The following is a 27,862-nucleotide window of genomic DNA, read 5'->3' on the forward strand; positions in this document are numbered from 1 at the left end:
CTCCAATGAAAAGTGCAAATCTTTTAATCGCAGCAACATTTCGAACTTACATACTGTATACACAGTGAAAACGACCTCAAGAAACCTTATTAATTACACCCTTACTGTTTGATACATTCAACAAAAAGTAACATGAAGAGTAATCGTTTGAATGGCACACGTGTCGAAATGGGGTGGTGCTGGGAGATTGGGGCTCTTACACACATTGTATAACAGAGCAACAAAGAAGCACATTTCCATTCGTTCACTTGGGAAGGGTTGAGGGCAAACAGCACAAAAACCTGCATTCAAAATGTTATTGCCAACGAGCCATCAATGACTATTCTGTGCATTGACCAACTCGGGGGACCACCTGTGGGACATTCCTCACAAAAGGCACTTAAATAGGGACACATTCTCTCTCTCTACAATACCTGAAAACAATCAACAAGTATAGTCTGTTGCCGTAGGCATTCACACTCAAAAGTTATTCAGAATTAGGAAGCAGTCAAAATGTGGAGACCTAAGAGTACGTGCAAAAAAGCAAGGCCTAGCTTTGATGCTCCAACAATGGGAAATAATCAAATTTCAATTCAATGGCCTGTTAATCAATTTCCTTGCTCTTTAAAAATCAAATGATCCATTTTCTGTTTTGAAGACAAATGTTAAAAATGGCATTTTCTGTTGTTTACATTTTCTTTGTTCCAGTTAAGACAGGGGCCGGGAACCTATGGCTCGCGAGCAAGATATGGCTCTTTTCATAAATACATCTGGCTCGGAGATAAAATAAGGGCCATAGTAAACTTCCCTGTGACTTTCCAATTTTAGTTCTTGCAAAGCCAAAACAACACAGTAATTCATGAGTTTGGTCCCAACTATATAGGGCACAGTTTACTACAGTTTACACTCACGGTGTTAACACCAACAGACCCAGTTTTGGTTGTACGTCTCTTGTTTTTTTTATATGGAATCTATGTGCACTGTTTGGACAGTTTAGGATGAAAACCCACAGAACAAACTGAAAACACCCAGAAAATTTGATTGGGTGAGCTGTAGGGGTGGCCGGATCCTCCTGCACACAGAGCGCAATACCCTAAAATAATACGTATCCTTCTTGTTTGTAATATTTTGTGACTTTTTTTACAACTTTTTTGCACCTTGTTTCAAAACCATTATTTACGACAAAACTGGCAGTCAAAATGAGCCTTGCCGATATTAAGTAACTACGGGAGGGAGACCATTTTAAGTGGGATATTTGTTGATATGCTACACGTCATTATTATAATATAGATTTAATCAAATGTCACATCGTGTAATAAAATGTGCTGAATAATCATTTTTTGTCTAGAGAGTAGGTTTGGTGGTTTTGTTGAATTTGCTCTTAAAATATATGGTGTGGCTATCAGAAAAAGAGTAGCCAAAAAGGTTTCCGACCCCTGAATTAAGAGTAAAAGAGGAGCCATGAGAGTATCAATAGAAATGCCAACTTTTGAAACTTATTTGGATCGGTTTAAGAAAGTTCGTTGTTTCTGTTACTTAAGTTATACAATTGATACCAGCCGTTATAAACAAACATTCTGGGGAAGCACTGTTTGTTTACATGACATAAAAATAGTCTTAAAAGTCAGTCTTCTAAACGGATAAATCATTATTGTCAAAGTCAAAAGCAATTAAACAGCATAAAAAAGGCACTATTCTTGGAAGTGATTCAAGTGAGCATCGGCACGTCATCCTCTGAAGCGGCATCTTCGGTAAGAGGGATGAGCAGCACGTCATCATCAGCGGAAGATGAGGACGAGAAAGAGGGGGAAGGCGAGAGGGCCATAGAGTTGCCGGAAGAGGATGAGGGCGAAGCCCTGAACAAGGACAGACTGGCTCCTAGCGTGTGGAAGATCGAAGCCAGGGAGGGGCTGCTGGGAGGGACAGCAAGTGGGGGTGTCTGGGGCTCCTCTGCGGCCGGGGCCAGCGGGGTGTATGGAGGCGGAGGTGGGGAAGCAGGAGGCAGAGATTGAGCCTGAGTCGACAGGCACACTTTCTGAGGTGCGGCCCGGTTAGCGGTATCCACCGGGGATGAGGACCCGGCGGGTGAGGGGTTGCACGGTTCATGGTCCGGTGATAAACTTTCAGGGGGTTGTTGGCCCCCGGCGTTAGCCGTCTGTGAGGGTCTGGATGGAGGCCTGGGGATCAGACCCCACCTCCTCATGCGGCGGACCAAGCGGCGGATGAAACGAGGCCTGCGTCTCCGGTGCGGAGACATGACGGCATCCTGCCGAAGGAGCTGGAGTATTCCCCTCAGAGACAAGGATGAAGTCTAAGGGAGAAAAACATCCTCAGGTCAGACACATTCAAAGGTAAAGCGCCGCGCACACCTGGCACCAACCACGTGTGACACCATATTTTGCCGTCAGTTGTAGACGATAACCACACAGCGCCAATGGCGTCAAGTATCAAACATGTTTCATAATTTTGGTGCTCCATCTCCAAATTCCTCTGTGCGGGAGACAGAGGAAAACGGCAACTTAACGCGTACCCTCAAAATACTAAACACCGCAGTGACGTCTTTGATTGGAGATTCCTTTAATCCTCGAGGAACGGTGACAAAAAAAGGCTGCAGCAACCACTAATGACAACACTACTGTCGCTGTGAAATATGGGGCTCACATTTTAGGCGACACAGCCCTCAGAGGTGTTTTCTTTCAGGACAGGACTAAATACGTACTGTTATTCATTCAACTATTCATGGAAGACGAATACATCCCAGCTATATTCGGGCAGTGGGCAGGGGACACCCTGAACTGGTTGCCAGCCAATCGCAGGGCTGCACAACTTTTAATGATACATAATCACTTACTGTACACCTGAAATTAAAGTGACTGTAATCTTAAATGAACATAAACACAAAACAGGTCTTTTGAAAAGAAACTTATCCAAGGGGATCCGTCTCTGCCTTTCCACAATGTCAAGGGACCTTGCGAATCTTAAAGTGCTCTCTAGTGGTAATATATTTCATATATATATATATATATATATATATATATAAAATATACATATTCTAAAAAAATATTGTTCTGAAGAATAATCAAAAATACATGAATTATCATACAAAATTATTTTTTTTAAATTGCCATTGAAATGTCTATTCCTTTTGCATAACATGAGGTTCATCCGACATATATGTTCGCCATCTTGCTGCTACTGATAGCCAAGAAGAAAAAAAAAACTTGCAAAAGGCTAGACGAAAAAAAAAATGAGACGAAAAATAGTGTGGTTTGGTCACGGAGTTTCCTTAGTTTTTATTCTTCCTCGTGCTTTCTAGCAAATGTTCTGGGTTGCATGACATAATACAGCGACATTTGGTGGTCAAATAATACACACTGTCCCTTTAAGAAAAGGAAAAGTGCATTCCTAAAATCACTTGAATTTCACTTAAAAGAAATATGAATCAGCTAGTAACCCAGCAAAAATATGAGGTTAGCCTGCATTGCATCAAGTTTGGTTTACAAATAAATATCTGAATAAATGCCAAGTAGTAAGGGTCCAATTCATATTAAAAAATCCGCCACTCATATAAACCTTGTGGTATGACTTGAACCTCAATGTGACTATAGTCTTACCTCATTGGGGTTTTCTGTGGGGAAGTCCTCCACTGGCGGAATAATGCCTTGTGCAATCAGCTGACCGTAAGAAGGGGGTGCCTGCTGCTGTATCAGCTCGGCTTCATGTCGGTTGACCGAAGCAAACATGCTGCATGCAGACGACATGTATGGTAGCGTGGGTGATCGATTGAAGACATTCATGTTTCGTCAAAATCCTTGTATTTTACCTGTACTCCCTGGTCCGCAGTGAGTACAGCTTACAGGTGCAGCCCATGGCAATGACCAGCAGCAAACCACAGACCAGGCTGCCTACCGTTGCTGCTGTGATAACTTTGCGTGGCAGGATAATTGTACAGTTGAGCTCGTCCGTACGATCCTTGCAGTCTACTTGCCCGTCGCAGCGCCAGCTTTCAAACACACACCTGGGAGACAACATCGCAACTTATTAATTTATTGAGAATAGAAGTAAATTAAATTGAAGGAAAAAATCAGATGTGTTTCTTGTGACTTCATGATTACTAGTGGATTTCATTACTGTCACTACTAGTACAAAACGTTACTAGTAAACTTTATCCGCAATGAAAAATGTTCCTCTTCTACTGTACTCCTTGATAAGTACAGATTGAAAAGTATTTATTATTAATAGTACCAAAACAAACAAATGCACAATGTAGCAGTTCCCCTTACTAATCACGTTTCCCCCACACTTTCACTTAGTATTTTCTGTAAGGGAAATTATAGTTATAGGTGCTGTTTGTATTCTTACAACAATTGTATCATTTTGGGGGGCCCGCTAACTTTTAATCAAGATGTCCTTCACTTTAGAGCCAGGAAGTCTGGTCACAAGCTTGCCTCCCCTGAAATACTCCCTTGACTTTACAGTAACTCATTGTTCTTTTATGTGACAAAAGTTTAACTTCTAGTGACCAGCATTATAACACTCCATTTAATCATGTGTTCTTGTTTAAGCCGATCAGATGTGTTGTTTTACGCCTGTGTTTTTAATAAATGGGCTAAAAGTTATCGGATTGGTGTCTTTCCTCTCTGAGCCGATCTTGGAAACAGATTTAGGGGAAAGCTCAGGTAGGATGTGTCTCTGATGAAAGGGCTACCAACATCAATTTTATTTTGTATTTCTTTTTAATTCATTTCATATCAGTACGACAATAAGGGCGAAAATCATCTATTTTTTCATAGCTCCTACCCGAGTTTGCATAGCACGATGATTTGGTTCAGGTATAAAACTGCATTCACTTAAAAGTTAAAATAAAACCGTTAATGCATTCAATGCCAAACATGAATATTATTTTTCCATTGTTTGTGGATAAATGTGTTACGTTAAGAAAAACATCTCTTGTCATCCATGATTAAATATGTAGGGTAGGTTATGAAGGTAGGCTGAATGATAAAGCATAATACTGAAAAACTGCGGTAAGCTAAAGTTTAAATTCTTTTACTGATTTAGGCCACCTGAGAACAGAAAGTCAAGAGCCAAACGGAGTTTGACATCCCTGTATTAGAAAGATGAGCCGTATAAGATAATGCACTAATTTTACTACACTAAGAACATATTTGTCTGGTGCAGGGGTCTCCAACCCCTAAGAACACCCAAGTAGCCCACGGACAGGTTCTGAAAATAGCTCACAAGAGAGGTGTCAGATTTGATTTGAAGTGGCATAATGGTTAAGTGGTGGACTAAGCCTATTTTAACTCATCTTTACATAAATACAACCTGCCAATAACATAGTAAAAACATGAAAGTAACATGAAACATTTTAGAAATGCTTTGTCTTAACAAAAAGTAGCTCTCATCTTCTAAAAGTTAGGTGACCACAGTCTAGAGTGTGAGATTTGTTTTAATATTTAGAAAAAGCGCTAAAAGAATTTTTAGCAGTATGACTTTGAAGTACAAGGTGTTGGATTTGATGTAAAATGATAACAGGATTTACGCTTAAAAGTTTTGACGGAAAAAAAATGTCTGTGAATATCCAATCCCAATGTTTGTATGAGAAATCACAGCTCACCTGTCACTGTCACAGTGGAAGGTTCCAGGCTGACACACAGTGCAATCGCGCTCGTCACTGCCGTCGGCACAATACAACTGATAGTTGCATCGCTCGCTTACAGGATAACACACAGGGCGGCCGGCGAAGTGTCCGGCCGCTGCCCTCTGCCCGGGGACCCCGCAGGCAAACTGGTCACGGGCGCAACCCCGGCAACCCTCCTCGTCCTTCCCGGTTTCCGGGCAATCCCACTTGCCATCGCAGCGTTGCTCCTGCGTAAAGCAGCCCCCGGAAGCGCCGCTGCAGCGACCTTCCCAGGGAGGGCAATAGCTGCCAACGTGAAATGTGGCGTTGAAGCAGCTTCCCTCCGACCCGGGAAGCGTCTGATAAGTCAGCGATAGCAGGCCTGTGCGGGACTCCACTTGGACCGACTTGAAATTGGAGTCACTTGTTATCTGTTGGGAATCAAAAGGAAATAAATGACACTAGAAATGACCTGGTCGAAACAATGGAGGTAATGCCAAAAAGACTTCTTTTCTTTAATTAGATGTGGTGTGTTCCCCCCCCCACAAATATAAAAAAAGTTGTATAAAATATTTCAAAGTTGACCCATCTAGCTTGTTTCCTCTAGAGCTGGGACGTCATTGAAGGAATACAAAACTTTCAAAATGGTGAATCCCATTAACACAATATGTAAGGCAGCTTTGAAGTAGACAGCAATTGTAGTGAAGAGTGATGGCACACCACCCAATTTCGCCTGGAGAAATTGGAGCTTTGCTTACCCTATCGCAGGGGGCCTCGTGACTGTTTTGTCAGAGTTGCATGCTTCAACCTCCAAAAGTTGCATGGGGTAAATGTACCTGCTAATGTTATGGCGTGCCGTCCTTGTTTGCCATCTCCTTGTGGGTAGGAGATTGTGGCTTTTAGTATGTGTTTTTTGCCACGCGAGTCGCGGTTGGTAAAATTTTGTCTGGCTAGCGCCCCGTTACTGTCGGGGCTGCCGAGGGCTTTCCTGTTTTGTTTGCTCCCAGTTGGTGCTCATTGACTGCCCATCGTGTGTTGTTTAGACGGCTAGCATAGCGTTAGTGCCGGTTTTGCCGTGTCCCTTGGTCTATACCCAGGCGCCTTTGCATTTGTCGCCAGAACCGTAGCTGCTTTTTTTAAATGAGTTTCCGATTATCCTGGCTGTGGCTATCCTGGCGTTTGGGGCACTCTTTTGTTGATTGTCCTGATTAGCCCACTTGTTGGCGGCTCTACGTGTGTTTTTTGGCTGCTCGCTCTCTGTTGTACCATTGCTGCATCCACCTGCAACACAACGCCTAGGCATTCTCAACAGAGACTACCAAAACTACACTTAAAACACTCGCAACCCCTTTAACTAATTAACACGTAAAACAATATGGCGACAATCTTGCTAGGGAGCTGGTGTTCCTCAGATGACGTGACAGCTCAGTATGACGAGTACAAGACATCCTGTCTTCAAAATGCAGTATCTCAGAAAATAAGTGGAATATACTGGTGAAATGTACATACATTTTATGCAAAAAATATGACTATTTCTTTACATTTGCATGTTTTTTCAGAATTTGGGAATACATTTTACTGCTGTCTATGCACAAATATTGCCCCCTTTACAGGGTTTTTTATTCTAAATTGTGTATCAGATACTCACAATTTTAATGAGTTCTCCTTTTCCTTGCGCTCCATTGTGAACTGTAAGCGTGTCCCCGGTACCAAGCACCAGCTGCTGCAGATCCAGCCTTAGGGGCCGAGGATCATCTGGGTCCAGCGTCCAAACGCAGAGCAAAGGGGTTCCTCTAGAGGACGGAGGAGAGAAAGTCCCGTAGAAAGTCTGGAGAAGTCCTCCACAGGGCCACTCAATGGGAGTGGATGTCACGGTGGTCTGCCTCACTAGTTCATTCTTTTGTTTCTCCTTCAACAGGGCCAACAACTCATCTTCTCTGCTGTCTTTGTGGTTTTTCACAGGAGGACTTTGATTCTCTGAATCCCAGGCACTATTTGTCTCCACTGTTTCCCCGTTTGTTGGCGTCCCCGATGGAGTCTCTTCGCTGCCACAGTCCACCTCGTCTGTGCCAGCTCCGTCCACTTCTCCCAAACACTCCACTTGGCCGTTGCAACGCCATGAGAGAGGCAAGCAGCGGCCTCCCAGGCATTCAAATGATGTCAGGGGGCATTCGCCAGAGTCCGAATCTATCAAACCACAAAAGACTGCTAAAAAACAAGACTTGCACAATTAGAAATTGAAATTGTAAATGCTTGATTGGCATGCCTTTATATCATATAGTTTTGAATGGATGATATTTTATTATCAAAGGAAACTTTAATAACTTATTCAATTTCCAATAATAAGAAATTAAAACCTTATCCCAAAAAAAAATCCAAATATTTCCTTACACCACACTTAAATATCGTGTTTTTAGGACTTCAGGCTCACTCAAAAACATCAAATTGCCTCAAAATGTGATGTGATCATATGTGGACAAAATTGCATTACCATATTTGTGTAATTATTGATCAGTCGACGACCATAATTGGATAGCAATAGTGGCAGTGGGGATCGAACCGGATAGCAATAATAAGCTTGACCGTAAGTGACAAACGTTTTGAATACTTGCAGCCATGTGTTTATTTTAATATTTCAGGACGACCGAATTACTACCCACAATGCCTTTCTCTCCATTCAGTTCAGAACAACAAATTACTTCACACAATGCCTTTGTTCCGTTCAGAGTCTCATTCGCTTCGGTCGGCGATACAATACTTTATTTCAGTGGTCTCCATCAATTGCAGAACCACTGACCGGTTTAATGTCTCACAATATTCTAGCGGCCCGGGCCATTATTAAAATTAATAATTTGAATTTGGTGCCGTGACTAAAAAAATAGTGATGATGACATAAAACCTAATGCCTCTTCATTAATCGCCTGTATCCCTAGTGGCCTGGTGGACAGGATCCTCCGCCATCTGGCCTTGATTTTTGCATTCCGGAGATGGAATAAGAGCTTGCTCTGTCCACTCCACGCATCGGCCCGGTATTGCAGTACCTCCGGGAACGGTGCATTCGCAATGATCGCAACAAGGCTTTAGGGCTAGGACCTTAGCTTAGCCTTTTGGCTGAGAGTAAGTGTCCCGGCTCCTAGGTTTTGTAGCATATAATGAACTAACCGATAACGGATAATGGATAATGAATAACGAAGATAGATCAATAACCCTTAAAAACCCCAAAACCCCATCTGGCCTTGATTCAAGATGCATCCAATGTTATGCAATTGTGATCTGCCATATATTCCAACTGATAAATCAATGCACGAATACAGAGCTTTTTTATTTGGTGGTTTAACCCTATCCCTTGCTATAGTTTTAATTCCTTGCGCATTATAATCCTTCTATATGAAAAGAAATGTCACAAATATGAAAGCTAATGGAAAAATTGCCAAACGAACCTCTGGCGTAAGTCAAGCGAAATGATGACACGGGATAAATATGGGGCAGGAAGTGGTGCACCACAGTGATGTTTCCACCGGGGAATTCAACAGGCGGCGGCAATTTGGAGCCGCAGAGGACAAGCGGCGTGCCACCGGCGGATGATTTAATGGCCAGCCACTCTTTTCGGCACCTAGCCGAAAACTGCGTGAAGCTAAAACAAGCAAGAAGTAAAAATAAGCAGATGATTCAAATTCTCCTCACACCCATTCGAACACACTTTTTTAAATGATTGTGAAGTGGTATTTTAGAACGAACCGCTTTTGATGAATAGAGTTCATACCTTAGAACAACTGGTTCCCCCACTGGACCTTTAATGGTCCAGCAGTCACTTGTGGCACCAAAACGGTAGGAGTAAGTGTGATAAGTGGAACTCCTGATCTCTCCCACGTCACTGTCTAACACTTGAATGGAATGTTCACAGTGGTCTGATGAAAAAAAAAGATGTATCAAATTTCACGTGGGTAGAGCATACAATAGCAGGCGAGATTGATTGTACAGTCCACAGCTACTTAACCATAACCTGCAATAAAATCTCAATAACAGTTATCTTCTTAGTCTTGCAAAAACATACAGGCCAGAAATAAACCCTTAACGGGTCATGAAATTTGTTGAAAAATGTATGCCGTCATCCAAATATATTTTTCTTTGTTACAGTAAAGCCTTTGCATTTATTCGAACCAAGAAACAGTAAAAGACAGTCTTTCCTTACCAAAACAAAGTGCCACTTGTGACCAGCTGCATGCTGTAGACAAGAGGAAACAAGATTAAAGTAATTTGTGATAGACATCGTCAAAACATTTTTTTTTTCATCTACCGACCAGCTAAAAAAATGAGCAGTTTTGTGGTGTGCATCATTTTGAAATAATGCGGAAAAATTAAAATGAAGAAATGTCAGCAAGGAGCCATTGTTGATGCTTGGTCCTGGAAGACTTCCCCTGCTGAGAAAGAAAAAAAAAACAATACAATGGGAAAATTACTTACAAAAAACTGAAAAGTGACTCCTAAGCAACTATCTAACTGGACCTTGGAGTAAAAATGTAACTTACATAGCACCTCTATGTGGTGAACAAATAATGATTTAAAAATAAGAACCCAATATTGGTGAGAAAAAAATTAAGCAAAAATACATGAACTATCATACAAACGTGCATTTTTTATAAATACTCGTAGGTGGAGAAATGTATATTTATTTTAAGTAACATGACATGATTGTCCCCCATCTTGCTGCTAAGGGTAACCCAAAAACCTCGCTGAATAAAAAAATTGTAAGAAAAGAAATGGTCCGGATTGGTCACTTTAAGTCTCCGTACAGAAGCTCCCCTACTTAAGACCGTTCAACTTACATAAAACGGTAGATACGAAAAAAAAAATTGGGATGTCGAAAAATATCCGGACATTGCTGTAAGTTACATTATGTATTGTGTGCACCTTTTTCCCAATACAGGACATTACAGACGCGGCCCGACTTACGAACGAGTTAGGTTCCAGACGATCGTTCGTAAGGTGAATTTGTTCAGAAGTTGCTTCAGTGCTATATTTTCTATGCTTATGGTTTGTATAAGTAACCTGTATTGTTTTGTACTAAAATAATATGCTCTATAAAGATAAATAAAATGAGGTTTTTCTTAATTTTTTACTTGCACTTCAAAAGGTCCTCCGTGGTAAAAAGTGGCAGAAAAAAAGCAATCAGACCTCTTTCTCAACCACTTCAAGCTTTCTTATTCCACTTTCATTTAAAAAAAAATGTCTCGCCTCTTCTTAACACTTTACACTAACCATATTGAATGGATACACGAGATATTAAATAATAAAAACGCCAAATTCTTAGCACGCTAGCGATATAGTACACGTTGTTATGATTACACACGAACGAGGAAGTAGAAGCCGGATTTCTTCTTCGGTGTGGATGCTGGGTGACCTCTCACAGCGCCATGCGGCGGGAAGAAGTACTACAGTAATGTTCTCTACTTGAAGAAAGGTGCACACAATACAAAATCTAACTTACAGCAATGTGAGATATTTTTCGACATCCCGAAAAAAATGATCGTATCTGCCGGAATGCGTAAGTCGAATGTTCGTGAGTCGGGAGGTGCCTGTACTGTAGTGCTTCTTTCCGCCGCTACCGGCGTGTGGTGGCGCTGTGAGAGGGTGCCCAGCATCCACCCGGAAGTTAAAAAAAAATCTGCCTTCTCTTTCTAGTTCATGTGTAAACATCTCTCCTTCACCTGCTCGTAATCCCACCACTGCCACCAATGTAGCATGTCGTTTTGTGTGGGCAATGGATTGCTCCTCGTTCATGAAAAAAACACTCAGAAACACTTATGGTCTCTTTGGAGAGCGACAACCGTCAGCACCTGTCTATTGTAAACACACAGAACTCTCTCCAAAACTAAACTCTCGCTGCTGCCCAACACTCTCGCACCAACTCTCGCAACATTTGTTGCCCTACTGACATCATTCATACGCACTTCACATTCTATACCTACACTTTCTCCAGCGAGCTAAGAACGTTGACATTTCTATTGTTTAATATCTCGTGCATCCATTCAATATGGTTGGTGCTAAGTGTCAAGAAAAGGCAAACCGCTTCTTTTTAAATGAAAGCGGAACAAGAAAGCTTGAAGCGGTTGAGAAAATGGTCGGAGCGCTTTTTTCCAGCCACTTTTTACCACGGGGGAGGACCTCTTGAAGCTCATCTCCCAAAAGTAAGTTTAACTATATTCATCTTTATAGAGCATATTATTTTATGAAATGTTTATTTTTTTTTCGTACAAAACAATACAGGGTACTTATACAAGCCTTAAACATACTTAAATAACATACAAAATATAGCACTGAAGCAACTTACGAACATTCGTTTGTAAGTAGGGCAGCGTCTGTAGTTCGTATTCTTCCTTGTACTTTTTAGAACTTGTATTAGGCTGCATGACACAATACAGCAACATCTAGTGGTCAAATAATACACACCATCCCTTTAATAAAGTCAATATTACCTGTTTTTTCCACGTATGATACAATCTGACAGGAAGTGTCTGTGAAAAATGTGTCATTATTTTCCACAAAGTTGCTGATCATTCTGCACGTTTGAATAAAACAGAATTGTCTTCATCGCTGTGACTTACAACGTAATGTAACTTATACAGTTCCATAGTGTTTTATACCATTTTTGATCCATTATAATCGTGTGTGCCATATTTCAATTTTTGCACAAGGAAAATAATCCATCAGGATTTGTGTCTTGCCCATTTCAGGTCGAATCTCTTATCTGATAAGCAACACTAAATTTACTGCAAATGGAAAAATAACTAAGAAAGATTGCGAAAGAATTGTTCGTGTTTCTTCCTCGGTAAATAATATACACTTGCTTTATAAATGATCTTAGCTTTTATTCTCCATAGTCTTCCTTGCTGTGGGTAAATATGTGCTGCGTTGTGTTCGTGAGGTTTATTATTGATTAATATGGGTCATTGCAATCAATCATAAGGAAAACAATCAGCTGAGGTTGAGAGGTATGTTTAAACGAGATTAGACGTGCCACCCCAAGAGGGAAATGTATTGAAATAAAAAATAACACATGAAATAGGGTGATGGGCATTATTCACACGGTAATGCTTATAGTTCGCCTAAGTTGTAAATGCTTTAGAAAATAATCCAATAATGCAAATAGTGCAATGACATTGGCAGTAACATTGTGGAATAAATAAGAATAAAGAAACAAGGTATGAATGTACAATTTCCCGTACATAGGCGATATTTTCTTTCAGTTTCTCGTGCTTGTTTAGGGCGGCTATGGTTCCGAGTGAAAAACTGTTTCTGAGCCAGTCAGTCTTTGTTTGAAATCGAAACAAAGGTTTCAAACTGTCATTATAAGACCAAAGTCTTGTTTGAAAGCAATTTTGTTTTCCTTGCCGGGTCGAACGTGAATTTGGATTTTCAAGTACTCGATTCGTTTATCTGTGGAATCAACAAGAGCTTTACTAGCATTTAGCATCCGGTCGAGCAACATGCTAACTTCCTTCCTCTATGGGATTAAACCGAGATAAGCGTCGAAGACATAAACATATAACTGTAACGCTTAAAACAAGCGTGGATGCGTATAATAATCGCTAAAAATAAGTAGAATGTTACCTTGTCTTTCGGCTTTTGTGGATAAGTTCGGAGCTAGTTCCGTGTTGTTTTTTTAGCACATTGACGCATGCGGGGCGGAGTTTTCTTGTCACGTGGCAATACATTTTATTACACGTTTCTCAGTTGTTTGGTTTAATATGTTTTCTTAGACAATACACAACACAATAAATGAACAAACATTAAATAACATTCTCAAAATAACATGGGCAGATCACAAGATGACATTGGTTCACGAAAAAATGTAATTTGTCTTTATTTTAGTCACATTGCAAAGTGTTCCTTTCTCATCCAGTAGGTGTCACTGTTGTGCAATGTAAATGCCCAGCGTTACAAATTGATCTGATATTCCAACTCCAAGGGGAGTGGGTATTTTGCGCATCCCTTGTGGTAAAATAGTCAACTATTCCTAAAAAAACAATATTGATTATTATAGTAAGCAAAATATACACACAATATCACAAAAATATGGGTTGTATGCGTTAACAATGATCAACTGTGTTCTAAAAACCCTTGTCATTTTTTTTGCACCGCCCCTATCAGCTTTTACTTTACTTTTAGCAAAGCGGTTTAGGGCAGAACTCATCAGGTAGGAGTCCTGAAGAGTGACATCATGTTCCTCCTTGTAGGTTTTTTTGGTTTCCAATTATTAGTGTAGCATGAAAACGGTGAAAGTAAAAAGAGCCCTATTTCAGGTAGAGTTCAAAAGCAAACCTCATACCAAGAAAGACGGAAAAAAAGTTTATTCGTGTGTGTTTAAAAAAATCACTTACTTGCACGTGCATCATAAAAAGCTGAATGAGGATGCAATTATGACACATGATAGGAGATGGCGGCAGAGAGTAACAAAGTTCAAAATTTCGTACAGCTCCTTTAGAAATGGTTGAGAAATTCGACATGAGCCTCACCTAGCGGAAGCTGAAATAATAGTCCGCCATCTTGCTAATCCGGTTATCCCCGAAAACGAAATCTCCGCAAAAGGCTGGGCAAAGAAATGAGAAGAAAAATGATGCAGTTTGGTCACTTAAAGACTCAATAGTTTGCATTCTTTCTTGTACTTTTCAGCCCTCATTTTCATTTCTATGACACAATACAGTGACATCTACACACTGTCCGTTTAACTGTTAGACAGTTCAACAAAAAATAGATAAAACATATTAATGCACAGGAAAAATAGATAAATAAACATTAAGCACATATTTCCTTCTTGATATTTTGACATTGTTAACTTTCATATCCAGGGCACATTTTATAATTCAGAAATGAAAATCTACAGTTTCTAAGAAAATCAAATATGTTTATCTCAACCATTTTATAAATCCTGATTTGTGTCTATGCATGTGTGTGCGTGTATGTGATCCTGTGTTTATATGTGACTTATAGACTTGGAAATGGCTGAACCAATTTTTGTTATAATGTACACAGTTGTACTTTAGGCCTCAGCGGGTGTCAGTTAGGTTTTGGGTCAAGTCACCCCAAATAAAAACCTACAAAATCAATAAACATCTGCTTTCGTGTGAGCTGCTTGCATGGGGTCTCTAACGCCCCCAGGCAGCTAAATTGGGTACTGCAGATCCGGACTACCAACCACTCCAAACAGCCGAATCCAATCTTTTATTTTCAATTTTGCTTTTACAGCAAAAAAAATGTAGTTCATTGAAAAAATGACAAGGAAAAAACAAAGAAATTTGAAGTATTTTGTTAATAACGTTATATTGGGTATTTTGTATTTTACTGTTTTATTTTTCAACACAAGGATACTGCTGGAAGTGTGACTTTCCCTACGGGGATGAATAAAGTATCTATCTATCTATCTATCTATCTATCTATCTATCTATCTATCTATCTATCTATCTATCTATCTATCTATCTATCTATCTATCTATCTATCTATCTATCTATCTATCTATCTATCTATCTATCTATCTATCTATCTATCTATCTATCCATCCATCCATCCATCCATCCATCCATCCATCCATCCATCCATCCATCCATCCATCCATCCATCCATCCATCCATCCATCCATCCATCCATCCACCCATCCATCCATCCATCCATCCATCAAGAACCCTCAGTCCCCAAAACGGGCTAATGTTATTACAAACAACCCAAAATAGTGTTGTATTACGCAAAATAACTTCTAAGAATCTAACAGAAACGTTGGCACATCCACTTTGTTGTTGACTTATGTCTCAGAGGCCGAGGCGGTGTCTACGAGTGGAAGTGCATGCTTACTTCACAGCAGGAAGGGAGAGGGTTAAAAAAAAAAAGCACACACATCTGGAGGAGGACCCAAAACTCCTCCATCGCTCAGACCACGTCCATACACGTTGTAAGACAATCTCATCAAAGGGAGTTTGGGGGAGGGAGTTCAGAAACAACAGATGAGATGATTTCACTGCTTTGTCTTTAGCTCCAAGCTCAGATCTGACCCCAGTGTTGGCCCGCACAAGTTCTTTTTCCTCGGATCACCAGGAAAACTTTGGGATTTGTTCATTCATCAAGGAAGGGGGGGAGAAGAAAAAATGCTGCCGCTCGTGGTTGTCGCCCTGGCCTGCGCCATTCGCTGCTTTTCGGTGTCTGCAGATGTGTTGAGAGCAGAGGTAAGTAACAGCCAAGGAAAAAAATGTTTTATGTATTTACACCACTCTGTGAAGTAAGAAAAGAGAGAAATCAAGTAGTCCGTTTCCTGGGGATTTTCCATACCCAAGAGTCCTGCAGATGTGCAACTGGTGCTCCCAATATTTGGCTTGGTATAAACACTTGCCCCCTTCTGATGACTTTTTCTGTGTTAATCACCTTAGTGTTGTCTTCTAACATTTGTCGTTGTGTTTTTCTTTGAAAAAGACATGAGATTTTTTTTTCTTTGCAAAGGAAGGACTTTGATAGTCTTCATCCACTTATGCAGTCTTTAGACGGCTTGGGTTTTTCTGTGACTTTTTGATCTGGAATGTAGCATCCTGCAAACAAAAGCAAAGTCATAGAAAATACAAGCACTTGGTTCAATTTAGCTTACTTTCTTTATCCTTTAAAGAAAGGACTTGTAGGAATGATGTGAAATCCCGTCTAAACTGAACTCATCGGAATCGCTCCACTTTATCTATCAAATGGAGAAAAAATTAAATAGTTTGTCATGATTGGGAAATATTGTATACAACGAAATCAGCCATGGCACTACAGGATACACATGTATTACAGACTTAAATGAAGAAAGATAAAAGATAGTCAGGATAAATAGGCAAAAATATTAACAAGTTAGTGCTTAGAGACAGGCCTAAAATGTCCATCATGCAATGAAAGAATATGGCATCATAACAGTAATGCAATGAAAGTAGTGCGATAACATCCATCCATCCATTATCTGCACCGCTTATCCTCAGTAGGGTCGCGGGGGTGCTGGAGCCCATCCCAGCTACCTTTTCGGGCGGTGGACAGGGGACACCCTGAACTGGTTGCCAGCCAGTCGCAGGACACACAGAGACAGACAAATCACTCACTCATCCACACCAGCCAATTAACCTGACATGCATGTTTTTGGGAATGAGGGAGGAAACCCACGCACGCATGGAGAGAACATGCAAACTGCACACAGGAGGTTCTCACTCATGACCTCAGAACTGTGCCGCATACGCGCTAACCACTGCTTCGCCGTGCTTCCCAGAGCGATAACATTTAACAGCAAATAAAAAGATTCCCAAATAAGTTGCAAAAAAATATATGTTTTGCACGGTTGTTTTGGGCGGTGATGGTCCTGGGAAAGAAAATGTCTCTAAGCCTATTATTCCTTGTTTTAAGGGACCTGTAGCGCCAGGGTGAGAAGAGTCTTTTCGTTGTGTCAACTGTGAAGTAATCAAAGCAATATTTCGCACGTCACTGACCACCAAAAGCAGCGATTTGATTACTGTTTGAAGTTCTTTCTATGAGCCGGTTGTGAATAAGCCACCGAGAAGGGAAGTGAATCACATCTTGGACTTGACAGGATGCAGGACTGAAAGACGTCCTTAGTCACCGACCACAGGCAACAAATACGGCTGGACGAGCCGTCAAGTTGGATTGAAAATAGCTCACTTGCATCACTTGCGGACGAAATCGCGTGATACGAAAAATCACGCGGACGCATGCTGAAGTGATGCAAATCCCGTCATTGCTTAACATTCGGAGAAATTGTGGGACCGCTTCCTTATCTGAAGCAAGCTTTGGCATCCGTTTTCAGCAAATATATTTAGGGAGATTTCAATTTGCAACACCAATTTTGAAGCTACGAGTTCCGACTTCAAATGTAGCGTCTGAATCATCCATCCATCCATTATCTGCACCGCCTATCCTCAGTAAGGTCGCGGGGGTGCTGGAGCCCATCCCAGCCATCTTCGGGCATTGGGCAGGGGACACCCTGAACTGGTTGCCAGCCGGTCGCAGGGCACACAGAGACAGACAACTCACTCGCACTAAGGGACAAGTTGAATTGGCCAATTAACCTGACCCGGAAACCGGGGTTCCCGGAGGAAACCCACACATGCACGGAGAGAACATGCCAACTGGTAGCTAGATTTGATCCCATGACCTGAGAACTGTGCCGTGGACGCGCAACCCACGTACCCGCCGTGCTGCCCTGTCTCTGAATCATATCATTGGTTATATACTGAAAATTTTATTGGATTCAGTGGTGAGCACACAGCCCCACGGTGCAGAAGTTCAGGGTTTAAGTCCAGCGATCGCAGCCTCCCCGTATGGAGTTTGCATGTCCCCCCCGTGCCTGTGTTGGTTTACTCCGGGCACTCCGGTTTCCTCCCACATTCCCAAAATGTAAATTGGCTGGTTCAAATTGGCCTTAGGAGTGAATGAGCGAGTGAATTGTCCGTCTCTGTGTTCCCTTCGACTGCCCACTGCCCGAAGACGGCTGGGATGGGCTCAAGCACCTCCGCGACCCTACTGAGGATAAGCGGTGCAGATAATGGATGGATGTATTGGATCCATATTAGGGGTAAAGTGCAAACATGCCTAGAAATGGGTCATCCCTTCTTAGATCAAATTAGATATGTATGGACAACTTTATACTTTGGATTTTAGTGGCATTTGTATCTAATAGTTTATGCCACATTTCCAGGATTGCCAAGTTCATTTACGTATATTTCAAATGTCAACAAAAGCATCTGTCTCATTGCCTTGTCAACAATGTCCTCTCACTGTATAGAATCCCCTAGAGATTAACCCAATGTAAATGTTCTTCCTTACTCAACGATCAAACAATCTGCGAGTGAAAAACATCGGTGACTGTGAAAAAAGGCCCTAAAAGTGATGATTCCAGCATTTCGGTCATCTGCATTCAATTGACTAAATCTAGACTTGATGTGAGCATCAAAAACACTGCCCGAACGAGCTGTCGGAGAGAAACAGAGGACTTGAGTACGGCAGCTCTGGAGTTAACCGGATCACTGAGGCAAACTACTAAAAGTAACATGATATTCCGGGGATTTTTTTTTTCCACTGGCATAGACGGAGGAACAACTGACTCTGTCCCAAATTGAGATTCAGCAATACTTTTAAACTGTGTCTCTCACAGTATTCTTTCCGACCGCCACCGAGTCCTAATACGTTGACCTTGCTTCATGTAAGCGGACACCCTCGTCTTCTCCGTAACCCCTTGTTTGCCGTCAAAACTTCCGAGAATGTGCTCCAAGTGAAATATATTCACATTCAAGGAGTCACATGGCAAGGTCATACCAAGTTTCTGGAAAGCCATTTATTTAACAAATGCACTCTTTGTCCTTACTGGTACGTGGGTGCTGCAAACTAGTAAAAAGGCTCTTACAAGTCCCGTTATTTTTCCATTAACTACCTTCCCCTAACACAAATCATTTGAGCATTTATTTACCCTGGTATAAATCTCCCATAACTCTTAGGGAAACTGTAGCATTACCGGAGTGCACCAGTTAAATGAATCTTATTGGTAGTAGTATGGTTTTCCTCACTCCCTTTAAGTACGGTAGGATATTTCGGCACACCAGTAGAATTATGCGTCGAAAGTCAAGTCACATTTATTTATACAGCCCTTAATCACAAAAATGTCTCAAAGGACTGCACAGGATTACAATTACACCATTACCTGATCTTAAACCAACATGCGGGCAAGGAAAAACTCAAAACCTCAGCTTGAGGGAAAAAAGAAACCTTGAGAAAGGGCCTCACAAGTGGTAATCCCCCTTCCAGGATGTCCAGGGTGGAATAGATTAGTTATGCTGCCCGAGGATGGCTGGGATGGGCTCCAGCACCCCCGTGACCCTATGAGGATAATCGGTACAGATGATGGATGGATAGATGTTATCGCACTACTTTCATTGCATTACTGTTATGATGCAATTAAATAGCTACTAAAGTAAAACTGGACTTGCTGATATCTGACAATGGCTTGCTGCCGTAGTAGTACTCAAAAAGTTTTTCCGGCCACTTTACATGACCCTACTCATGTTTTAGCGTGAATATGCGTTTGCAGACACAGTGAGCACTCTCAGGTGTGTGTTTACACACAGTGGTCGGCAGCTGCCAGCCCACCGGCCACACACGGCCGACAATAGCAGCCATGTTCAAGCCTCGATAAATAGAAGCTTTGATGGCCCTTGCTCACATCGAAGTCATCTAGGGGAATATTATTTAGTGCGCGTTGTGGGCCACATTGACAAGAAAATCTATTTTGATGGTCTTGAAAGAAGCAAATAAATTAACGTCTAGCTCAATTAACAAAAGAAACACCAACTAGCTCAGACTTTTATGATCCTTAAAATGTTTTTTACCAATGACCCAGAGGACCTTAGGTAGACTTTGCAGCAAGATAGAACTTGCCACTGTGTATGTGGACACAAGTAAACCTTGTTCCCGAGCCATCGCACGGCCACACTACCAACAAGTAGCCACGTGTGCCTCTGCAAACTCTTCCTATTTCTTCCTTGCCACATGCCTGCTTCGGACGAAAGAGCGTTAGAGTAGATAAATACGTCATTTTGGGGTAATTCCCTTTGGAATTGGTGGCAGTACCGTAGACACAGTTAAAAAAAGAAAAACAACCTAGCTAAAAGTGTTTGTTCCTCATAGTAGGTCTTTTAGTGAGTTACTCAACTTAAAAGGGCATGAATGGTGGAAAAAGGGTGCGCCTCTGATGTGTGAAAAAAAAACATGGGTTTGTTTGACCTACTAACAGTTAGAGGATGGACTCCATTACTATTCCAACACATTAGGTTGTCTTTGGCTGCGAGAGTCCAGACAGACTCATGGGTGGCGGTGACTAAGGTTTTCAGAGGAAGATGTTTGGATTTGGGACAGTTACGCGCTTAGATAGACCATGTCGGGATAAAAAGAGAATGTCCATTACCCACGCCATTTGTGTGGTCCCTCTGAGTTAAACAAGAGGAAAAAAGAGAAACCGGTCCAATTACTCCCATATTTTCAAAGAGGACTCTGCCTCCTTCAGTCCAGTTCATGTCCTATTTCGTTTAACAACCAATACAAAGTCAACTGGGACACGATCCGGCTCTGACAGCAGTGCAAGACATTTAATTGTTTACCTTATTCCCTACTTTGATTTAAAGGCATGGCTTCAGCAATACGGTTACCTTCCACCCGGCGATGTCAGAGCGCAAGCCTTGCGTTCCCCACAGTCCATTGAGACGGCGATTGCGGCCATGCAGAGGTTCTACGGCTTGACGGTCACCGGCTCAATAGACCCCAACACTATAGCGTAAGATTAGGGAAGTCATCTTATCCAAAGTCTTGACAGAGCCAATACATCAGAACGTGTCTTTGTCCGTTGGCCAGGGCGATGAGTCGACCACGATGTGGCGTTCCAGACAAATTCGGGCCAGAGCTCAAAACCAACCTAAGAAAGAAGCGATACGCAGTGCAGGGATTGAAGTGGGACAAGACAGACATTACTTTCAGGTAAGGAATACGTACTCCCAATTGTTGTTGCCCTTGCGTGACACAGGTCTGAATTAGCCTCTTTTGCCATAGCATCCAGAATTACACGCCCAAAGTTGGCGAACACGCTACCTACGAGGCCATCCGGAGGGCCTTTAAGGTGTGGGAGAGTGCTATCCCGCTGACTTTCAGGGAGATCCCTTATAGCCAAATCCGAGGCCAGGTGGACAAGTACGCCGACATCATGCTGTCCTTCTCCGAAGGCTTCCACGGTGACAGCACACCGTTCGATGGCGAGGGTGGCTTCCTGGCACACGCATACTTCCCTGGTCAGGGCATCGGGGGGGATACACACTTTGACCTCGCAGAGCCCTGGACGACCGGGAATGTAGACCAGGGAGGTAAGAAAAGGACTGCTCTACTTTTGATGTTTCTCCAGAAATGAAACACCACATTTTTGTTTCTTTCCGCAAAGGGAATGATGTTTTCCTGGTAGCAGTCCATGAACTGGGTCATGCTCTCGGTTTGGAGCACTCCAACAACCCCTCTGCCATCATGGCCCCATTCTATCAGTGGATGGACACGGAAAACTTTCAGCTTCCCGATGATGACCGCAGAGGCATCCAAGCCATTTATGGTATGAAGTAGTCCAAGAAAATTGTTAGTTGAAAAAGCATACGTTTAATTTCAGTTCTAAACATTTTACCATAGGGACTAAGTCAGGCGGTCCTCCTCCACCGCCCAGACCCACTAAGTCCTCCAATCCCAAGAGACCAGAACATGGCCCAGACATCTGTGAGGGACACTATGACACTATCGCCATTCTCAGAGGAGAAAAGTTTGTTTTTAAGGTATTGTTACCTTTCAAACAGGTCCATGATAAGCAGATTTCAGTTAGCATGTTTAATGACCTTCCTGACCACCTTTAAGGGCAACTGGTTTTGGCGTGTGCGCAACAACAAGGTGCTTCCAGGCTACCCTATGCCCATCAGTCACTTCTGGAAGGGCTTGCCTTCCAACATCAATTCTGCTTATGAGAGGGACGATGGGAAATTTATCTTTTTCAAAGGTAAGATCCATGTTGCATTGACTTTAGACTGCTCGTACAATAAACTGCAGTCACATACTACGTGTGTACAAAATGATAATGTGTGGCTACAAAATCCAAGTTTGTGACCAAATCTGCTGTGGATGTCTCAGTTGGTTGGGCAGTTCTGGGATCCAATTCCCTACCTGTTTCTGAGATTGCTGTCAAGCCAACAATTTAGCGTTAACATGTCCGTGACATTGTTGACAAAAATCTTGATTTGTGGTCATAGTCGAGAATTTAATGGGACCTGAAATTACAATCTCTGTGATTGAACAGGTGACAGGTACTGGGTCTTCAGCGAGTCCACAATGGAGAAGGATTCCCCTAAAAGCCTCAAAGATATAGGGACTGGTCTTCCCAAAGACAAAATGGACGCAGCTCTTTTCTACACACCCACGGGGCAGACATATTTCTTCAGGGGCACAAAGTGAGTTTTGAACTTGAGTCTTTCCCTTTGCTTGAAGGAAACTTTAATGTAACCAGAAATACCAGATTTCCAAACACAGCATTTTGCGTTTGTAGAATATAAGTTAAAAATAAACATGGATCCATCTCTGTGGGCGGAGTTTTTGGAAACTGCTGTCGAGGGGAGATAACATCACAGTTGCTCAGGCTTGAGATAGTAACTATGTTGATGCTACAGAAAGCAAATTAACCATGAGCGGTTGTTGTTAGCTGTTTGGGAATATTGGTAGGAACCAATTTACGGAAATAATGTTGCTGTATTGGTAACTGACAGGGGACATTAAGATGACGCCCATTCCCAGAAATATTGTATATTTTTAGTTGCCGAAGAGTTTGGGTGTTTGATTAATTCAACATGAAAAGATACACGAGTTCCGTGAGTCAGTTATATAGACAACAAATATTACATAGTTTCAAGCTGAAGCCAGGTCATTCATGATGTCATCTTCATTCAAAGTTGGGTGTGTTACTGAAAAACAGTAATTGGTCACGTACCAATTACTTCAGAATGTATCTCAGTCATCCCAGATTACTGACACCTAAAATAGCGCGTTACTCCAAAAGTAACTATCTAGTTACAAATTACCGTATATACTCGCATTAAAGCTGAGCTGGTAAACGAACACTTTGCCTAGACACTTCATATCCATTTTGTCTGTGGGCTTCAACCCACACAAAGATCTCCATTTCTGGGTATTTTCACAGGCATGCTGTATTGCAAAGAAAATTTACAAATAAAAAGACCAAAATTCAGCACACTTTTACTGTAAATTCAGAGCTTACTTTTGCCCCATTGATTCCTGTTAGTTTGTTGTTCCTGAATAAGCATCAACCCATTCCCACTTGCTGCCATTTGCTTCTGGTGACACACAACCAAGTATGCGCACACGAGCTCACCCTCTGATTTCAGTATTGGATTTTATGTTGTTAATTTGGCTTGGATGTGAGTATATATATGGCACCGTAGGGAGAATATCTCCATGAGAGGAAATTCCTCGTACTGCTTGAGAAGGCGTCAACATGACTGTATGCAGTTGTACTTTATGGGTAAATAAAAACATGCCCGCCCTTCATTTGGTGGTGCTGGCAAATCGAGGAATGTGTGGTAAATGAATAGTTTGCATTCCCAGGACACTGTAACACATGGTCTGCATTTCATAAGTACAATAACACACCGTTTCCTGATGACGGTAGAATCACAAAATGTTATTACGGTATTAATGCAATACAGCATGACCAAGAAAAATAAGTGCGTCTCAGGATTGCGTTAGTCCCAACACTGTCTTGACCAACAGCATTCTCAAAATGATGGATTCAAAACATGTGTATTTTGATTTTTTAACTCATGTTGTAATAATGTAGCATTATTTAAAATGCAATTTTTAGACTTGAGAGGGCCCATAAAAAGACACCTTTGGCAGAGGAAACTTTTTGGCGCAAAGAGCCATGAAAGCAAAACATTTTTTGGGGGGAGAGCCACACCACATATTTTAAGACAAAAAACAAACAAACCACCAAACCCTGTCTCCAGACAAAAGCTAATTCTTCAGCACATTTTATCTCACTGTGTGAGGTTTGATGATTTGATAAGATCTATGAAATACTAATAATGCCAGATCCTGTGTCCCATATCAACAAATCAATCACTTGAAATGTGTCCGTCCCGCAGTTACTTAAGATCTTTGAGGCTCAGCTGGATCATCATTTTATTCGTAAATAATGGTTTCAAAGAAGGTGCGAGCAAAGTATTTTTGTAAAAATGTTAAAAATACTGCAAACGAGAAGGATACAGATGTATTTCGGGGAAATGCGCCCACCCTTACCGCTGACCCAACCAAATTGCTCTGGGTGCTTGGCTGGCGTTTTCAAGTGTTGACAGTTTGTTCAGTGGGTTTTTATCACAAAGAGTCTCGACAGGGAGTTTGTCTCACAAGCTTCCATAGAAAGGTTTCCTTAAAGACGTAGAGCCAGAACGGTATCTGTGAGTCTGTGAGTGTAAACTAGTTGAAATTTTGTATTATATATTCTGGACCAAATATTTTGATCACTGTTACGGTACGGATTCGCAAACACTACATTTGAAAAATTCACAGTAAAGATAACCATGCCTCTTACATTATTTCTGAGCCAGATGTACTCATGAAAAGAGCCATATATGGCTCTCGAGCCATACTTTCTCTGCCCCTGCCTCAGGAAAATCCCTAACATAGACTTCTGATTTATTCTTAAATGTTCTTAAGCTTTTGTACACACTTTGTTGATTGTACGACCCCATAATGGCCCTTGCAGGTACTACCGCTTCAACGAGAGGACTCGAACAGTGGACAACGGCTACCCCAAGCCCATCAGCACGTGGAGCGGGGCCCCAGACAACATCAAGGCCGCGATCATGAGTGAGGACGGCTGTAAGTACAACCGACATTCACGTTGAGGTGCTTATGACTGGCTAAAAAGTGACCGAAACACCTTTCCCTCAGCCTACACCTACTTCTACAAGGCCAACAAGTACTGGAAGTTCAACAACCAGTACATGAAGGTGGAATCCGGCTACCCCAAATCTGTGCTAAGCAACTGGATGGGCTGCGAGAGTGAGGAGCCAAAGCGGGGACGTGAGGAGGAGGTGATCATCCTGGAAGTGGACCAGGCTCAGGGAGCCGTGGGTCCAGTGGCCGTGGTCATCCCAGTTCTCCTTTTGCTTCTGGTTCTGGTCACGCTTGGGGCATTGGTGTTCTTCAGGAAGTATGGCACACCCCGTCGCCTCCTCTACTGCAAGAGATCACTCCTGGACAAGGTCTAGGTTGTGCTGACCCATGAATGACTGCAGACGGACACTAAAGTGAGCAGGCAAGAGCCAGGTGAAGATGCCAACTGGGAGACCGAACGGCACCAGCACTGAGAAGACGAATGAACGGGATGGCCAAACCTTTGGGTGTTTTCTACAGCATGTGCCTTGGAGGAACTGAAATCTATTTGTATGGTAACTATTTACATGTACTGTGTCGCAGATGTAGGAACCGCCTGCAACCTCGACATCAGAAGGTTCGAGTGTTTTTCCAATTTCCCTGATCATATTCCATTTTTTTCTCTTAGAAATACACTACTTCCCAGAAGTTGTCTCCTCAGCTTGAGGTTTAAATGAACAGTGTTGAGAGCAATACTGAAAAACAATAATTAGTTACAGTTACTTCATTTAAAACGTAACTTAGTTATCCCCAGATTACAAAAAGTTGAGCGCTACTCCAAAAGTTACTTATTATAAATTACATCCTCATAGAAGAAAACCTCCTAAAATGCTTTAATGTAGCCACATAATAAGAGGAAAAGAAGAAAATGGGCACACCAAATTGTGAAAGCATTGAACCATGCATATTTCATGGCTTGTGCTATCTTGAGAGTTTGCCAACCAACATTTTGCCAAGACACTCCATATCCATTTTGTCTCTGGGCTCCAAACCGAGTCATGTTTATTTGTATAGCCATTAATCACAAAAAGCCTCAAATGGCTGCACAGACTACAGACTATTACAGACTAAAGACTATAAATGCACCATCACCTGATCTAAAACCCACATGAGGAAAGGAAAAACTTAAAAACCTCAGCATAAGGAAAATGAAGAAAGCTTGAGAAGGGACCGCACATGAGGTAATCCCCTTCCAGAATGACCAAGCTGCAATGGATGTCTCAACACACAGACATTAGCAACATGCAACATAGATCATACATAGGCAGGAACCTAGGATGAAATTAAATCTGATGAAAAGAGGGGCTAAACCACTCTAAGATCCCCTTCTCCATTTCTGGGTACTGTCCACTTCGTTTTCTTTTTTTTCTCCAGACAAGCTACATTGCAAAATTAGTTTTACATATAAAAAGACCAAAAATCAGCACACTTTAATCATACATGCTATGCTTTTATTTGCCTCATTGAGTTGGTTTGTTGTTCCAGTATCAGAACCCCCCTACCCTCCATGTGCTGCCTACCATTTGCAACTGGTGACACACATCCGAACATGCACTTATAAGATGACCCTGATATGAGTATTTTATTTTGTTGTAAATTTGGCTTAAATATAAGTATATACGGTAAGGAGAATATCTGTATGAGAAGAAATTCAGTGTACCTCGTGTTCTTAAGACATAATTTAGTATTTAGTTGTACTTTGTAGGTAGATGAACATGCCCACCTTTTCGAATATGTTACAAGGAGTGAGGCAGAATTATTATTCAGCAGTTGAAGAACATCGCTATTCATTATCTGCATTTTATGAGTAATCTCCATGTCATAAAGTCATGATAAGCAGATTTCAGTTAGCATGTTTAATGACCTTGAGTCATAAAATTCTATGAATAGTACTTGCTGCCAAGAAAAGGAACTCATTAGTCCCAACCCTGGAAATGAACAAATTTACAGATATCGTTTAAAATCCTTTTCAAAGGCAGAATGGAAAGAAAACACTTGTAATGGATTGTTAAAGTCAATTCACATTTTCGATTCTCGTAGTTACCTTTGGTACTCAACTGTTTGTCAGAGAAAACAAAATGAGGGGAAATATGTTTTATAATTTCATTTACGACTTTTTGGGGAGTAGTGTATGCTTAACTGGACGACCTCGGCAGCAAACTGCCGTTTGATTGGGAGACACAAAATCCATTTAACTTTTCCGGCTGCAAAATGTATTTTGCGATTTTGTTAGGAATGCCCAAACGTATGGCAGGGATATCAATTTTTCTCCTTTTTTTTTGTTCCTTCATCAAAATCGTGTCCACAGATATAAATGTGGAATTGTAAAATGAGTCCACGTGGTACAGATTTGTTTTCTTTCTTTTCGCATCCGCAGAAAAGCAGAAATTGGGATCAGCAGGGATTCCAACCATAAAGTGCAATTTTTGGGAGTAAATTATCAATGCATTTGTATTTTTGTTATATGTAGTTATTGTTGATGGCATGTTTTTTTTCTCTCCCGTTTTTGGAATCTATTCATTGTCAAAAGTCCTGCTGGACAGAGGCTCAGCACGACAATGACCACGCGACTTTTCCCGGTTTACAACGCATGGGTGCAAATCTGAACAAATCGGTTCATCTTTTTTGAGCAATTTCTAACACTAGCTAGATGCTATTTATGAACTCTTGGTGCTAATTTCCTTTAATGTCGAAAAATAAAATCAAGGGTGAATTTGATGAGT

General features: G+C 41.6%; 2 protein-coding genes and 1 pseudogene across 2 annotated transcripts; 2 read left to right on the forward strand and 1 right to left on the reverse strand.

Moving 5' to 3' along the window:
• Positions 1–8: 8 nt before the first annotated feature.
• On the reverse strand, positions 9–13,289 carry lrp10 (low density lipoprotein receptor-related protein 10). The gene is made up of 10 exons (XM_088347837.1): positions 13,214–13,289; positions 9,904–10,023; positions 9,795–9,827; positions 9,366–9,510; positions 9,043–9,236; positions 7,251–7,789; positions 5,600–6,033; positions 3,803–3,997; positions 3,594–3,723; positions 9–2,290 (listed from the first exon to the last, which is right to left on the reverse strand). Exons 2-10 carry the CDS (start codon positions 9,938–9,940, stop codon positions 1,688–1,690), a joined length of 2,310 nt encoding a protein of 769 aa, XP_088203963.1. The 5' UTR covers positions 9,941–10,023; positions 13,214–13,289; the 3' UTR covers positions 9–1,687.
• Positions 8,528–8,665, forward strand: LOC148356514 (U2 spliceosomal RNA; annotated as a pseudogene).
• Positions 13,290–15,555: 2,266 nt separating the features above from the next.
• Positions 15,556–27,857, forward strand: mmp14a (matrix metallopeptidase 14a (membrane-inserted)). The gene is made up of 10 exons (XM_088348585.1): positions 15,556–15,817; positions 20,795–20,943; positions 21,021–21,143; positions 21,216–21,523; positions 21,598–21,759; positions 21,834–21,973; positions 22,053–22,191; positions 22,489–22,639; positions 24,967–25,082; positions 25,155–27,857. The coding sequence occupies exons 1-10, from the start codon at positions 15,740–15,742 to the stop codon at positions 25,472–25,474; spliced, it is 1,686 nt and encodes a 561-aa protein (XP_088204711.1). The 5' UTR covers positions 15,556–15,739; the 3' UTR covers positions 25,475–27,857.
• The last annotated feature ends 5 nt before the right edge of the window (positions 27,858–27,862 follow it).

Source organism: Urocampus carinirostris, chromosome 11 (genome assembly GCF_059441175.1).
Source record: "Urocampus carinirostris isolate Australia breed hairy pipefish chromosome 11, RoL_Ucar_1.0, whole genome shotgun sequence".
Classification (NCBI taxonomy): Eukaryota; Metazoa; Chordata; class Actinopteri; order Syngnathiformes; family Syngnathidae; genus Urocampus; species Urocampus carinirostris.